Below are 16,684 nucleotides of genomic sequence, written 5' to 3'. Positions count from 1 at the left end.
TTATAATTCATAATACCTTATATTATCATAGATATACATATACCGGGTTTGAGGATAAATCGTTATCATTAGGCGATTTCATAAAAATTTAAAACTCAAACGCTCAAAACATTTTTCCTATACTGACGCTTCAAATTTTCTCTATAGCTATTTGAAGCAAAACTTATGGAAAACTTAGTGTTGAATTTTATAACCTTAGATAAAAATACAAACAATATTATGAATTTTGAACTACAAAATAATTCGCAAATATTCATGGTTTTAACGAATTTTTGTCAATATTTGAAATTCAAATGCTTATAAAAATTTAATTTGCATTTCCGGTGGAAATTTTTTTGTGATTAAGATTGAAAAACTTGTAAGGAATCTTATATTAAATTTTTAAATCTTAGTTTAAAAAAGACAATTTTTTATTAATTTCTAGCTTAAAATAATTTGTGAATTTTTGTGATTTTTACGTATTTTGTCAAAATTCAAACTTTGAACGCTTATAAAAAAAAATTGTAACTATGAATTTATTTTATTTTTCAACAGCTATTGTAATAATATGTTCATAGCAATTTTATTAACATTCATGTATCAATGGTCATTCGTTTTAAAGTTACATCAACAATCAAAATCGATTTTGTCGAAAACTGATTGTACGTAAAATTTCCTGTTTTCCGTTAATTTTTAGTTTATTTATCCCGATTATTAAGAAAAATATTAAGAATGTTTTACTTTTTATTCCCCAAAGTATCAACTAGATTCACTTTCTGATTTAACAAGGTACTGAAGTAAATAGTTGAAGCATTTTTACTGCCGCAAAACGTAATGACAAACACAAAAAAAATATATTCATGGTTTTTACGAATTTTTGTCAATATTTGAACTTCAACTGCTAATAAAAAAAAATTGAGCATATGTATTCTTATAATTTTTCATTCACTATAAGAATAACTTATGAGGAACTTTGTATTAAATTTTCAAGTATTTTGATAGGGCCAAAAAATTTTTATCGACACTTCAAAAAAAAATTGTCAGACAAATTGAAAATTTCAGTCGTCTATAAATATCTCAAAAAAGTCAAAATATTTTGAAAATTAAATCATGTAAAGAAAATGTCAATCTAAATAACTGATAAAATTTTCAAGAATCTACGACTAATACTTTTTGAATAATAACAAATATTTAAAATCCTTTCAGGATAAATCGTTATCGTTACGTACGCTATTTCGTAAAAATTTAAAATTCAAACGCACTTAAAATTTTTCCTATAATGATGCTTCGAGTTTTCATTATAGCTACTTGAAGGAAAACTTATCGAAAACGTAGTGTTGTATTTTTAATCCTTAGTTATAAACACAAACAATTATATGATTTTTCAACTTCAAAATTACTTGCAAATTTTCGCGTTTTCGACAGATTTCGTAAAATTATGAACTATAAACGCTTATTTAAAAAAATTGTGACTTACGATTTTTAATTTTTTTTAGCTACAATAAGAACAACTTATAAGGAAACATTTGGTGAAAATTTCAAGTATTTACAGTGATTAGTTTTTGAATGACAACCATATAAAAAAATCGATTTGGTCGAAAACTGATTTTGCGTAAAAATTCCCGTTTTTCTGTCATTTTTTTTTTGTTTTTCTCGATTTTTTTGAAAACTGTTGGAAAATGTTTACTTTTGACCTCTATAATGCACCAAGGACCTTCAATTTTACATCGGAAACCACCCCCAAAGTTTGAAATCGAAGCATTATTTAGACTAGTTATGCTGTACACAGACACTAAAAAAAAAAAAAACACATCATTGTGAAATCAATACATTCATCACTTCGTTCAGAATCTAAAATATATATGTATACTATTTAACAATACAGTATATACACTAATGTATGTATAAGTAATGGTTAAAAGTTTCAAGTTTAATAAATCATTATAATTTATAAATACATCACACCACAAAAAATTAGACTGATTTAAATAGTTACAAAACGTATATTTTTGTACAGGTTAAATATGCTTTTAACTCTAAAAATATCATCGATGTTATTAGGACATTTTGGCAGTCGGATATGGCAAATGGAATGATGAACCAAATGATTTTAAAGGTGCTGTTTGTTGTTGGTCGCTAAAGAATCCGGTTTATCCGGAAAGAATGTACGAATTCAATAAACCCATTACTTGTCTTGATTTCTCGAAAATCCATGCCAACATACTCGTCGCTGGGAGTTACGGAGGATGCATCTACATGTTGGACATAGCCCAAGAAATATGTGATCCGACGATAGTCAACGAGTAAATTATAGTTTTTCTCTCTGTAAAATTATATTAGCATTAGTCATTACATTTGTTTATAGATAGGGTATAAATATTATATTTAAAAATCAGGCGGTAGCAGTATCATCTATGAACAATATTCAGGTCAGCAGATAGGTACATAAGATCGTAGCAATTTCGCACGTTTTAAGGAGGCGATAGCCAATAATAGAATATACATTTTGGATAAAATACAAGCACAATATTGCGCGTGAAAGTTATTGTGACGATGCCAAATTAAGCATAATGATATTATTTAATAAAATTAATTTAAAAAAAAAAGCGGGTAAGTGGGTATCGCTCTGCTGTACATTGGAGGTGGGGTGGACCTCTGACTAGGGTAGGTTAAATTTGAATGCAATGATAGGTATCATTGTATACGAAAAACAATTCTGAACGGAGACGGTTTATCTGTCTAGGATATATTATAAATTATTAAAAATTTTCAAATCTTAGATTTAAAAAGAAATTTTTATGAATTTCTAGCTTAAAATAATTTGTGAATTTTTGTGATTTGTACTATGTTGTCAAAATTTAAATTTGAATGCTTGTAAAAAAAATGTGATTATGCATTTATTTTATTTTTCAACTGCTATTGTAAAAATATTTTAGGATCTTTGTATTAAATTTTCAAATCTTAGGTATAAAAGAAAATTTTTTTATGAATTTCTAGGATAATATAATTTACGAATTTTCGTGATTTTTACGTATATTGTCAAAAATAAAATTTGAATGCATGTAAAAAAAAATTGTGCATATATATTTCTTTTATTTTTCAACTGCTATTGTAAAAATATATTATGAGCTTTGTATTAAATTCTCAAATCCTAGAATTAAAAAGAAAAACTTTTATGAATTTCTATCTAAGTTAATTTGAACATTGCCGTAATTTTTATGTATTTAGTCAACATTTAAACTGTAAATGCTTATAAAAAAAATTTGTGGCTATATATTTATTTTATTTTTCAACTGCTATTATAAAAATATGTTAGCAGCCTTGTATTAAATTTTCAAATCTTAGATTTAAAAAGAAAAACTTTTATGAATTTCTATCTAAGATAATTTCAACATTGCCGTAATTTGTACGTATTAAGTCAATATTTGAACTTAAATGCTAATAAAAAAAAAATCGTGCATATGTATTTTTATAATTTTTTAATCACTATAAGAATAACTTATGAGGAACTTTGTATTAAATTTTCAAGTATTTTGATATGGCCAAAAAAATTTTATCGACACTTCAAATAAAAATTTTCAGAAAAATTGAAAATTTCAGTTATCTATAAATACCTTAAAAAAAGTCAGAATATTTTGAAAATCAACTCATATAAAGAAAATGCCAATCTAAATAACTGGTAAAATTTTCAAGTATCTAGGACTTATTCTTTTTGAATATTAACAAATGTTTATAATCGTTTGAGGATAAATCGTTATCGTTACGCTATTTCGTAAAAATTTAAAATTCAAATGCACTTAAAATTTTTCCTATAATGATGCTTCGAGTTTTCAGTATAGCTACTTGAAGGAAAACTTTTGAAAAACTTAGTGTTGTATTTTTAATCCTTAGTTATAAGCACAAACAATTTTATGATTTTTCAACTTCAAAATTACTTGCAAATTTTCGCGTTTTCTACAAATTTCGAAAAATAAATAAACTATAAACGCTTATAAAAAATAATTTTTAATTTTTTTTAGCTACAATAAGAACAACTCATAAGGAACCTTGTATTAAATTTTCAAGTTTTTTGGTCATCTAAAAATTTTTTACCGATACTTAAAAAAAAATTCTTATAAAAATCGAAAATTTCTTTCAGTGGTCAATAAATATCTCAACGAAAATCAAAAAATTTTGAAAATTCAACTGTATATAGATAACACTAACATAAACATTTGATGAAAATGTCAAGTATTTACAGTGATTAGTTTTTGAATTACAACCATATAAAAAAATAGATTTGGTCGAAAACTGGTTTTCCGTAAAAATTTCCGTTTTTCTGTCATTTTTTTTTTGTTTTTCTCGATTTTTTTGAAAACCATTGGAAAATGTTTACTTTTGACCTGTATAATGCACCAAGGATATTCACTTTTACATCGAAAACCACCCCCAAAGTTTTATAAGCATTATTTCGACTAGTTATGCTGTACACAGACACAAAAAAAAACACATCATTGTAAAATCAATACATCCACCACTTCGTTCAGAATCTTAAATTCAGTAGCTAATTTAATCTGGCTAATTAATATTTCGGTCCAAATTCATACAGATTTAAATTCATTCGAATTCAATGCAATTAATTATATAAAATATGAAAATACTGTAAAATACATATTATAAAGTATACAGTCAATATAAAAATTAAACTATAACAAAATATTGGTTACCATTTTTAAATATTTTCAAGCTTATAAAGCTGCAGGCTGAGTTCACTTGAATAATTAATTAATTCGTCTGGTGTTTTGTTATTTTTATAATTATTGTATAAGCTGATAGTTTTATTACAGAGTAGCTTACCTTTTTCGCCGTTTTATTGACAGGACCATCTTGGACGGTCGAATACAATTTTGTGGACGTTTCAGCTTGTTTGAATTAAAACAGAAATGAGGGTAACATGCAAAAAACTATTCATTAAAAGTACGGTGAAAACTTTTCGGACCATTTGTAGTTTTTAAATTTAAAGTTGAAAGTTTTAAAAATCTCTTCATTCATATTACCTATTATACTACTATTATAACATTTCTTCATTATTCATTTTGAAATGTATATGATGCAGTTTCTGCACACGCTACGTGTGTATTTAATATTGAATTGTGTGCATTATAAGTTATACATATTTTTTGACAAGTTAAATTACAATTAAATTCGTATTTGGCTACGAGAAACGTTGCGATCGTGGATGTGGGTGTATGTGAACACGTATGAACATCGAGCTTATTATCGTTATCGGATCACCCGTGGCCCGTCTTAATTTATTTAAATTATAATTTATAATAAATGTTAAAAAATTAATTAATTCAAATCATACATACTTACCTACATTTCAATAAAATTAAAAATACTTCTACTACCTAGTTTGTAGTTATACCTACATAAAAAAATGAACTAAAGTTAGTTTTCCGTGAACAGGATTTAGATTTTAGATTCTATAGAATTTGATAATTATCATGTGTGATTCTATTTAACGCATCTGCGAGAATTCAAAATATAAAATTTCAGGTAGATATCAATGGCATGGTACAAAATAACAAAAGCCTCGACGTGTTTTTTTACACATCAGTTTGGGTAAATTAATTTTTTGGTTGAGTTTTACATAATTCATAAATATCGTAATATAATCAAATCGAATTAAACAGATCGATTATATTTCGCATTTAACCTCTATAGCCATTATTATAATTCGATACTATTATTAGTATTATTATACCTAAGTATTAGGTACCAAGGTCTAAGGTACCTATACTTACTGAAGTTTCTATTTATTACTACTTTTTCTTTAAATCATGTTATTTTCAATAATAATATAAATATAACTATTTAGGAAACACTTACAAAACTTTCCTATATGGGGTGTCTTATCATTTCTACAAAAAAGTTATACATCGGAAGACGAATTTATACTATCTGTGGATGGCAACGGATCAGTACGAAAATGGTCAGTTGGTGTTTCCAAGACTTACAACACAGGTAAACGACTAACATACCACATATTGTATATTTGAATGTATAGAATTGTAATTTATTTTATTGATCATTCTTACATAGGTGATAGGTACCAATGTAGCAATTTATATGCTGATTTTAAGTCTTTTTTTGAGGACAACTGTTTTACAGAAATTTATTGTTTGGCTGTAGTTGCTATAGTTAGAGCATGGATTTTTATGCACTAAAAAGTATCGAAATATGCCATATAATATGCAGTAAAAATACTAAAAATCATAAAAAAATTTTTTTTCCAAATTTCCAAATTAAACAACTTATAAACAATTAATTACTTAAATAGTTATTACTATTTACTAGGGCAGAGGACTTTTAGCATTTGTATATTTGTAATTTGTATAACATATTAACAAAAATAGTAGATTACGAAACATAAATACGTTCCCTGCAGCTTTCACTATAAGCTAGTTTTGAAATTTATTTTGAATATAAATAATGCACATTTTAAGTTGTTTTTTGTTTTCAGGGCATATTTCTTCGATTTTATACTTTTTGAGACGTATTTTAACTTAGTTAATAATTTTATAAATTTTTTAATACCTACTTAAAGTTTTTATTTTTAATAATTAATAATTATACAACCAAAACATCAATTTTTTGTCATATATTATGGTTTTTAAATTGAAGTGCAAAAAAAGACAAATTTAAGTAAAATGTAATCCTTTCAAAACATTGCGCTAAGAAAATTAATAAATATTCCCCCACACATATTATCTAAACCATACATTCCACTCAGATCTGAAATTAAAAACAATCTATGAAGAAGCACAACACTTTTATAAAAGATTCCACAACCGTCTTTTTTCCACTCAAATCCTTTAATTAAAAACCTTTCCTCCTTCAAGATCCTTAGCAGCCCTCCTAGACACTTAAAGCGTAAATGGTGTAGGGACCATTTACAAATTTTAATCTAGAAAAAATGTTAAAATAAATGTTTTCACAATTTAAAAAAAAAATCAACATTAAAATTTCATCATTGGATGGCTTCTTAATCATATATATTATTTAATAATTTTTTTTTTTTGAATTTTTGATTTAATATATGCATACATTTTGAATTTTGTAAAAAATATGCAATAACCATCAAATTTGCAGAACTATACAAAACCATATTTCAGTTACCATTATAGATTCAAACTATTATCATTCGTGAAGGTGAAAATAACTGACAAAAATCCTAAAAGTGAAAGGGAAAAAAATATGCGATTGCATATAGAAATCCGTGCTCTAACTAAAGTTAATAATGTATAAGGTATAACTTTACATGTGTTGTAATATTATTAATTCCCTTCGTTAGAAAACGATCCCATCGCACCTCCTCCACTCCCATAGATCCTCAGCTACAGAAATTTTAAAAATATTAAAGTGAAATCGATTTCAGAACAAATGTCGTTAATATGTTGTGGAATCCGAAACGATGCTTCGAAACCGATCAAATTCAACTATTCAACCATTGTTCAAAATATGCCCGGAACGGTCATTTCGTTTCACCCAACTAATAAGAATACATACTTTATTGGAACTAAAGTTGGTTTCGTCGTACATGTAGGTATATTTATAAAGTTATTCAGTTTTGCATAGTACCTACCTATATAATACGTAGTTAAGGTGAAATTAAAGCTAACTCGGTGGAGATTAACCCCTCTCCTTTCTGTTACAATTTTATCCCTCCTACAGCTGATGTTACAGAGATTAAAACAAAAGTTGAATATAATTGTATTTGTATTTGTGATAATAATCATATTTTTTACTGTCCTTTTGTTTCATTCGTTGTTTATTATAAATGTCAGGGAGAAACGATTACGCCTCAAAGAGTGTGTATATAATCGGATTTTTTTTTTTTTAATTTTAACTTTTAAACATTTTTTAGATTGCACAGACTAAGATTTTTAAATAAAAGCCAAAAAAAATACATTACAAAATACCTACTAAAAAATGTAACATAATATAATATAATGATGTTTTAACGTTTATTTAAGTAGGTATGTTATAGTACAAAATATTAATATTTGCTGGTAATCCCCTGTAAACGCGTAATTTTTTGTGAGGTTATGAACCCCTACAATCCTTTAGCCCTTAAGCTATTATTTCGAACTTGTCTTAGTGTGAACACTGAACAGTAAACTATGCTACCTAAATGTTATTTTATAACGATCTATTACTATATCCGGCGTACCCCGTATACATATTACATAATATCATACACATACGCAACATATAATTTTTACAGTATACCTAGATCAAAGAATTCAAAATCAATATTTATTTATTGGTAGTTACCAATAAATAAATATTGATATATATTATACGCTAGAAATTTGTTTAGGGTTTACCCACCTACTTTAGGAGTTTTGATTTAAAAATTAAAGTATATTTTAATTAATAAACATGTCTACTTTTCAATGTGATCAAATTGTTTATTCAGATAAAACATTTGAAGTATAATACACTTTTCAAATTTCAACTATAGCAATAATACAAATTTTTATATTGTAGTAATGCAATTGATTCAAAGTAATTTTATTAACATACATTTTTTGAATCGAATATCAAAAAAATACTTACCTACCTACCTAAATGTTAGGCATGTGTATGGTTTTTTTAATTTTTAAACTCTACTGTCAAAGTAAAATTAATAGAACAAAAAATGTATGCAATTGAAAGAATAGTGAAAATAGAAATTGGGTTTAAACCAAAATGATATTATTATAATTCTTATTATATCAAATGTGTAGTGTTTTTATCGATCATTTTTTAATTAAATTCATTTTTAATATACAATCGGCAACGTTACAAATTAGTTATGTGCGGAATCGTGAATTTCCGATTTTGATGAACAAATTGATGGAGTATGTATGTAGCCTTTTTGGTACGTATAGTGTAGGTATACTACATAATATGAGTACGCTCAGAATTTCAGATACCTACGAACCTACGCCTATAAATAATCAGAGTTATGCTTCAGAGTGCTATTGAATTTTATAACATTTCTAAACCGATTGGGTTTAAAACAATTAATAGTTGAAATGAATATTTTAATCTTTACAGAACACGGTTGATAGCTGCAATCATTACGATAGAATTTTCATGGCTCATAACGGTCCAGTTTACGGAATCAAATTTTCGCCGTTCTGCTCGAGTATTTTTATAACATATGGAGCTGACTGGCAAATCAAAATTTGGATGGAAAACGTCGACGTACCATTGCTATGCCTGTGTTATTGTGTAAGTTTATTGGACACACCTGCAGTGGCGTGACGGACTTGAAATTTTTAGAGGCTATACCTACTGATGCATGCAGTAGTCACTCGATGAATTCGAAATTTAGGGGATCGAGCTAAAAATTTGATTTATAGAGGTTTTCGATTTACCGAGTGTTCGAATAATCAGTAGAAAAGAAATTGATTCTAATTAAAGAGAGTTGAAAATTTGTATGTTATATTTCACCTGCTTCAACTGTCGCGATCACTTTTTTTATCAGCGATCGACAAACACTTATAATTTACCTATACGGAACCCATATTCCAATTGACTACGTCTTATTCGATTTCAACAACTGTTTACCCATTTCAGAGGTTTATATTGGTAAAATGATACGATTAAAGTCTTGATTAGGTAGGTGAAGAACGATAAAATATTTTAATCGCCGTCGTTACTGGTTTCATCAGGAGTACGTCAAATTGATTGCAGTAAATAATCTTTATACAAATGAAAATATATATAATCGCATTTCAGGAAATTCGAATGATATAGGTTCTGGAAAAAAATTTGAATTGTAGAGTGTGTCCCGCCGACAGACATTTCGAATTACCGAGGAATCCAGAATCATGTATTTGCTTCTAATTATTTATCTTATATATACTAGCTGACCCCGTGCACTTCGTTGCCCTTAAAATATGACAATATGTGACAATCAGATTTGATGAATGCTTTAAAAATAGTTGTTTTAATAATAATAATAATTTCAAATAAGAAACAAATAAATTACATTACTAAATCGTTTATTATTGTAAATATACATAAGTTTACGGCGACAATATAAATATAAATAAAAATTTATTATAGTTCTGCTTGCTGTCCCGCCCGGCGTTGTCCATGCAATAGGTACCTAAATAGTAAATACTTACTAAGGAACAGTTAAGTGATAATATAATATATCTTCAACACTTCAAAAATTTGATCGGCTTTCTTGATATTATATTTATTTAAATTGTTCAAAACTTCTCTATATACTATATAGCTGACGCCTGACCCGGCAAATGTTGTTTTGGCATATTAATTATTGTAGCATCCACCATAACTTCGTTTGCGTAGAATTTGAATAATATAATATCATACAAGCTGATCCCATGCACTTCGTTGTACGATAAATGTACTAAATCTATATGACTTAAACTTTGTTCAATTTGTTATTTAATAATCAGTGTATGGTGTTCAAAACTTATCTTAACTTTTCCGTTACCTAATAAAAATTCTGATTCGCAAAAGTATAATATTATTAGGGATAGAACACGATTGAGAACGGTCCTTATCAGCCGTATCTTTTTAAATAACACGATTGAGAACGTTTTTACCTGTTAACTTTATGCAACGTTACCACATTAATTAAAAATACAAAGTAGAAATAAAATAATATACAATATATATAATAAGATATCAATTACTATATTTCTATGAGTTTTTGGTTACAGAATAAACTTACGTGGAATTAAATTTGATTAATAAAAATAAACACACACTTCATTGTAAAATCAATACATTTATCACTTATTTGTCAGTTTAATGCATTTTTTAAGATTAAAATTTAAAAAATTAATATTTATTTACAAAATACTTTTATTTTTATTTGTCAGTTTAAGATTAAAAATTTAAAAACATCAATTCAAACCAAAATCAAAAAACCTGCTGAAAGTCTTTTGTTAATCGCAAGAATTTTCGTTCATTTTATAAACAAATTTAAGGTGAATTTTGTCAAGAAATTAAGCAAAATTAAATTTTAATCAGCAACAATTCAAAACGCCAAAAAAAAGATGTCCTTGCATCGAAATCCCAGCCTTAAAAATTTGTTACTAAAAGTTAAAATAAATGACAACGTCACTCGAAAAATCGTTCTCAATCGTACAACATCGATTATTATAGGTAGGCAATCTACCTGCGGTAAATCGGGTACCTTGAACGGTTTGTACGTAAATGTATGATTTAACTTTAAAGTATAGTCACGTCAAGTTTGTCATTTTTACTTAATTCCACTAACGTTGGATTAATATAATCAATTAATACAAAATCCTTGATTATGATAGTAGTATATTTGTATACATATAAATAGATAGCGGAATTACCCGGCGTTAATACGTATGCTAATACGTATGTGCAAATGACAACTCTCTCTGTCTGATGCATATAAAAATTTAGCTAACGCATGCGCATTAAAATAAAAAATACGACGAAAGAAAGCGGTGAATACAACATAATATCTAAATTGAAATAGGCTGACAACTAATAAAACTTATACGTCGCGTTTTATACTAAACTTAAAAAAAAACAATATTTTTTGAAAAGTAATTTTATTATTTTAGAAAAATGCTACATAACTACGATTAATCGATATTTCTTTATAAACAATATTATTAGTTTTTTCAACATATATATTATACATATATATAAGTTTTTTCTGAGCTTACACGGGAGCAGGCAACATAAAATTGTCCATGAGTGAAGCAGGGATCGCTGATGTCAATTCCTGCAACTTTCATTGTCTGGCCTTGTGCCTTATTAATTGACATAGTAAAACAAAGTTTAATAGGAAATTGGACACGTTTAAATTCGAAGGGATACTCGTTTGTTATAATTGGTATTCTTGGGATATATACAATTTGACCACTCGCTGAGCCGATAAGAATTTCAGCTTCAATAAGGTTTTTTATCAAAGATAATATTTTTAATCTCGTTCCGTTGCACAATTTGGGAGCATTTAAATTTCGCATTAGATAATAGGCGCACCAATCTTTAAATCAAGTTTGTGTGGGGGAGACCTGATGGATTTAATGAGATAAGAAATTCAGTCAGGATATCTATAGCTTAACCTTGATTAGTAAGTGTATCTATGGAAATATAGTTATTTATCAGCTTCCAACTGGGAAAGAACTTTTCGTTTATGCTGTTGACGGTGTCGTTTTTAAGGGCTAAAATTGCAAGTTCACGGAGCCATTCATTGGATTTATTGGAAAGATGAGAATTTTTTAATTTTTAAAAATTTTTTTTAATCATCAGTCGTCGGGCACGCTGAGTGGTCAGGGTGGATCGAATTGTAGTTATTGTGAAAACCCAGAATACTTGTCATGTTGTCAAGTCTACGTCACAGGCCATTATTTATAATAATTGATAACTCCTCTGTTTATTAAGTTAGAGAATCGATCAAATGCCATGTTTTTGTTGAAATTGAAGCCGTTTAAACAGGATTGACAGATCAGTTGTGATCATCGGTATCCTCAGAATATGAGCTAGCTGACCAGCTGCTGGGTTGGTGATAATAGTCGCTACAATTAAATTGTCCTGTAATTCTTTAATAAGCAGTCTTGTTCCATTGCACATACTCGGATGGCTTAAATTTCTCAAAAGCATGATTGAAATTTCGATTTTTAATGTCAATTTGTGTGTTGGCAGTCCAGAAGGATTCAGTGAATTTAAAAGTTCTTGTAGATAATTCACTGCGTCTTCGATGTTCGTGACGGTGTCAATCGATTTGTAGTTTTTATTTGGCCAGGAACTTTTTTTAAATCAGGTTGTGTATTTCGTTGACAGTATCATTTCTAGGTGACACTATGGCCTCGAACACGGCCAATGAAATTCCTTTTCATGCAAATTCTTCAGGTCAGGTAAACTGCGTCTATTAAATTATTTAAATTATAGACTATCTGACCTAGTGACTCATCCAGAAGGATGCCACAATTTTCGCTTAAATTTGGAGTGGGAAAATGTTTAGCAATTGTTGTGGAAAATCACTATCTGTGATTCCATGAAAATGTGCTTTCATATTTGTTCGTAATCTTAAGTTTTCAATCGAAGTCCATAAAGGAGACGATTTCAAGCATGCTTTGATGATATCTGTTCGCGTACCTCTTGTAAATAACGGGAAGTGTCTGTCAGAAATCTCAAGCAAATAAAAAAGAAATCCCACCCATGAAAGCAGAGGATTTTCTAAGATATTTTAATGTTCTGTCCACGGCTTCTATATGTGCTTTATGGTTCATTCATCCCACATAATCAATGAGGCGTCTTGTAGTAATTTACCAAGAGGTCCATTTTTGTGGATAGAACATGTAGATTGTTACTCAAGATTTACAGATAATGGAAGTTTAAAAGTAGAATGAGCAGTTTATCCATCCTTTAGAAGTGTTGCAGCAATTCCTGACGAAGAAACTGCTATTGCTATCTTCTCTGATTGTCTTAATTATCTTCGGAAATATCAAATTTTCAAGAAAGTCTTTCCAGTGCTACCTGGGGCATCCAAAAAGAAAATTTATCCCTTGTTAGTATTCATGCTATTGACTAAGCATGTTTTTGATCTGGAACTTATTTTTCAGGTTTTTATTGAAAAAGAATTCAAATCATTTGTATTATAATGATGTGCCATTGTATATGTTGCATTGTTTTCTGTACGAACTGGGAAAGGTAATCCAAAACGACTTAGGCTTTTATTATTTAATTTCAATAATTTATTTTCGGTTTGTATCAAACCTTCGTTATAAATGTCCTCACTATATGATAAGGCGAAGTCTTAATTTTGTTGTCTGATTCTGTGTCTGATATCTTCACAAAGATCGTCTTTGAAATTGTTCCATAATTTGAATGGTTCCGATGGCTGATAAAATAAAAGTATAACAACAAACAGCTCTCTCAGTTGTACTGCGGACATTCAAAAGCGATGCTTCTCTCAATGGTCATCGTATTCTAACAAACCTCTGGCATGGTAAGCTGTTTGATAGGCCTCTTTGAGAACTCCGTTAACGGTTTTTAAGTACTCGAATGAGGTTGGACCGCGTACATGATGTAGCAACATTCTAAGATAAAAACACTCTGACTAAGAAGGATGTACACCATATACTCTACCTAAAACGGCACCATGCGTAGTATTGCGGGACTTCGTGATATAGAATCGTCTCTGTGAATTTATCTTCATTACAGAGCTCAAAGAAAGCCAGCAAAGTGATTTTAGGTGGGTTTTGGCCACTTGTTTAGCCGTTTCTACGGTAAAATACACCCTTTGGCCGTTTTCTAAGTGGACGGCTAACTGCAAGACTGCAGGATGTCGCTCGTGAATGGGAAATTCTAAAATTCACCAAACATCTTCAGATGTACTTATGTACCAGCCATTTTCAGAGTTTTCCACTTCATCGTTTGGATTTTTGACGCTAAAAGTAGCTTTAGTCAGATCATTAATTGATATATTTACAAATGTATTTATGGCTATTTGAAAATGTATTTGAACGCTCGATACTTAATTATCTTGCATGCGATTGCGACGTGTATTCTCTCTGACTTGCAAGACGATTTTCAGTTTCTACATCTACATCACGACGTATTTTTATTGCACTAGCCTGTGAACTATTTGTAGAAAGTTGAGAACTTGTTCTTTTTGGCATTTTAAAATGATAAAAAAATAGGAAAAATATTCGCGGCCAAACACAACCACTGCATAGCGAGTCGAACGCGCGAGTGGGCTGCGGTCTTAATTTCTTGACATTGACCTGGCCAAAACGACGTTCGTTGGAAACTCCTAGTGCAATATTTATTGTTTGTGTGTGTGCGCCGACACTAATAATAAATATAGATCGTCACCACGACGCCGATAACAGTCGTACAATCGATTATACATATATATATATATATTTATTATTAGTGTCGGCGTACCCAGGGCAACGCCGTTAAAATATAATAATACAGGGCGATTTTGTTATCATGAACCACTCATTATTTCAAAAAGTATCAATGTTTTTGAAAATATTTTTTTACAAAGTTTCATGTTGTTAAAAAAACAACGTTTTTATGAAAAAATTATATTTTTTAATATTTTTTATCCTTATAATTTTTTAAGTTTTTTACTTTTTTGAATGGCAACCTAGAGTTTTAATTTCATATTCCAAAGCAGAATATTTTTCTAAGTATTTTGATACGTAAAAGTCGAATTTTGGACGAGTAGTTTATGAGTTATAAGTATTTAAAGTTTAGATTGGCGGAGTGGTGTGGTACAGGGTTACCCCGCAAAATGTTTGTCCACTACTCCGCTTGTCAAAACTTTAGGTAAATATTTATAACTCATAAACTACTCGTCCAAAATTCGATTTTTACGTATCAAAATACTTAGAAAAATATTCTGCTTTGGAATATGAAATTAAAACTCTAGGTTGTCATTCAAAAAAGTAAAAAACTTAAAAAATTATAAGGATAAAAAATATTAAAAAATTATAATTTTTTCATAAGAACGTTGTTTTTTTAACAACATGAAACTTTGTAAAAAAATATTTTCAAAAACATTGATACTTTTTGAAATAATGAGTGGTTCATGATAAAAAAAATCACCCTGTATACCATCCCTCATTTCGGCCCCTTACAGCCCTTTTTTAGTATTAAAAATTAGCCTATGTTTTTTCTCAGTATCTAAACAATCCATGTAGGTACCAAATTTCATTAAAATTGGTTCTGTAGTTTCGGAGCCTATTCAATATACCTAAACAATCAAATTTTTCCTCTTTATAATATTAATATAGATAATTTTTTTTTATTATTATCATAATTACTTGCTGCCATAATATGTCAATACAATTTGGTACAGTTTTTGTATCACAATTTTCTTGTATATTGTTTTCTTTTGTATTTAATATTGTTCGATAACAATGTTATATTTGAATCACAGATTAATTTTTGTTTTGGTTGTTTGTAAAAGGTGATATTAGACACGAAAAAACACTTAGTTGTAATAACAATATATTTATCGCACCGTTAAATCTACGCAATATAGAACCTCTGTTTTTGAATACTTTTCAGAATGCTGTAGACGACGCCGATTGGTCACCTATAAACTCTACGGTTATTGTCAGCGTTAGCGGCGCAGTGATATGTATTTGGGATTTTGCAAGAAAAACGGTTGAGCCGGTCATGATGTTTACATGCCAGATTGGCGTACATTTCTCTCTGGTGAAATTTTCCAAACACGGTAATGTGAGTATTATTCGATTATTCGAACACTCATGAATGAATCACATTGCAAAGTAATGATATTGTGAGTTTTAGAATATTATCACTGGTGATGTAAATGGTTTGGTTAGATGTTTTCACATCAGCAACATGCCTTCGCCGTCATTTCTTCAAGTAGATAATGTTTTAAATTACTAATGACTATAATTAATTTTAATGTCAAGCACTAACTATTTTCAAAATCATAGATATTATTGTAGTTACATTTATTATCAAATTATATAGTGTTCCTTCCTAGGTAACTGATAGAGAATTTGAGAAAGCATATTTATTTGGCTATTTCCAAAACAGATAAGTCACTTGCGTTTTTAAATTTTGGGAAAATTTGAAAAAACTGTTTAAAACGTGTAAAATATAATACTAAACTAATATAACGTCTAAAATGTATTCATGGTTGGATGTAACATTCAAT

The 16,684-nt window shown here is 28.7% G+C and overlaps 1 protein-coding gene across 5 annotated transcripts in view; it reads left to right on the top strand.

Moving 5' to 3' along the window:
- The window catches only part of LOC107170993 (dynein axonemal intermediate chain 4-like), a 39,164-nt gene that overhangs the window by 22,156 nt on the left and 324 nt on the right, over positions 1–16,684 (top strand). For 4 of the 5 annotated variants that reach the window (XM_089217855.1, XM_089217853.1, XM_089217854.1 and 1 more), the window contains 6 exons: positions 2,041–2,282; positions 5,840–5,985; positions 7,400–7,563; positions 9,067–9,243; positions 16,063–16,236; positions 16,309–16,386. In XM_089217855.1, the coding sequence (XP_089073981.1) occupies positions 2,041–2,282; positions 5,840–5,985; positions 7,400–7,563; positions 9,067–9,243; positions 16,063–16,236; positions 16,309–16,386 (981 nt within the window). The remainder of the gene's footprint in view (positions 1–2,040; positions 2,283–5,839; positions 5,986–7,399; positions 7,564–9,066; positions 9,244–16,062; positions 16,237–16,308; positions 16,387–16,684) is intronic. The other variant, XM_089217856.1, reaches the window with a different exon arrangement.

Source organism: Diuraphis noxia, unplaced genomic scaffold (assembly GCF_037042655.1).
Source record: "Diuraphis noxia isolate RWA-SAM2 unplaced genomic scaffold, SU_Dnox_SAM2 contig0001, whole genome shotgun sequence".
NCBI classification, from domain to species: domain Eukaryota; kingdom Metazoa; phylum Arthropoda; class Insecta; order Hemiptera; family Aphididae; genus Diuraphis; species Diuraphis noxia.
Note: the sequence above shows the minus strand (reverse complement) of the source record. Positions and strands in the feature narration are given on the sequence as shown.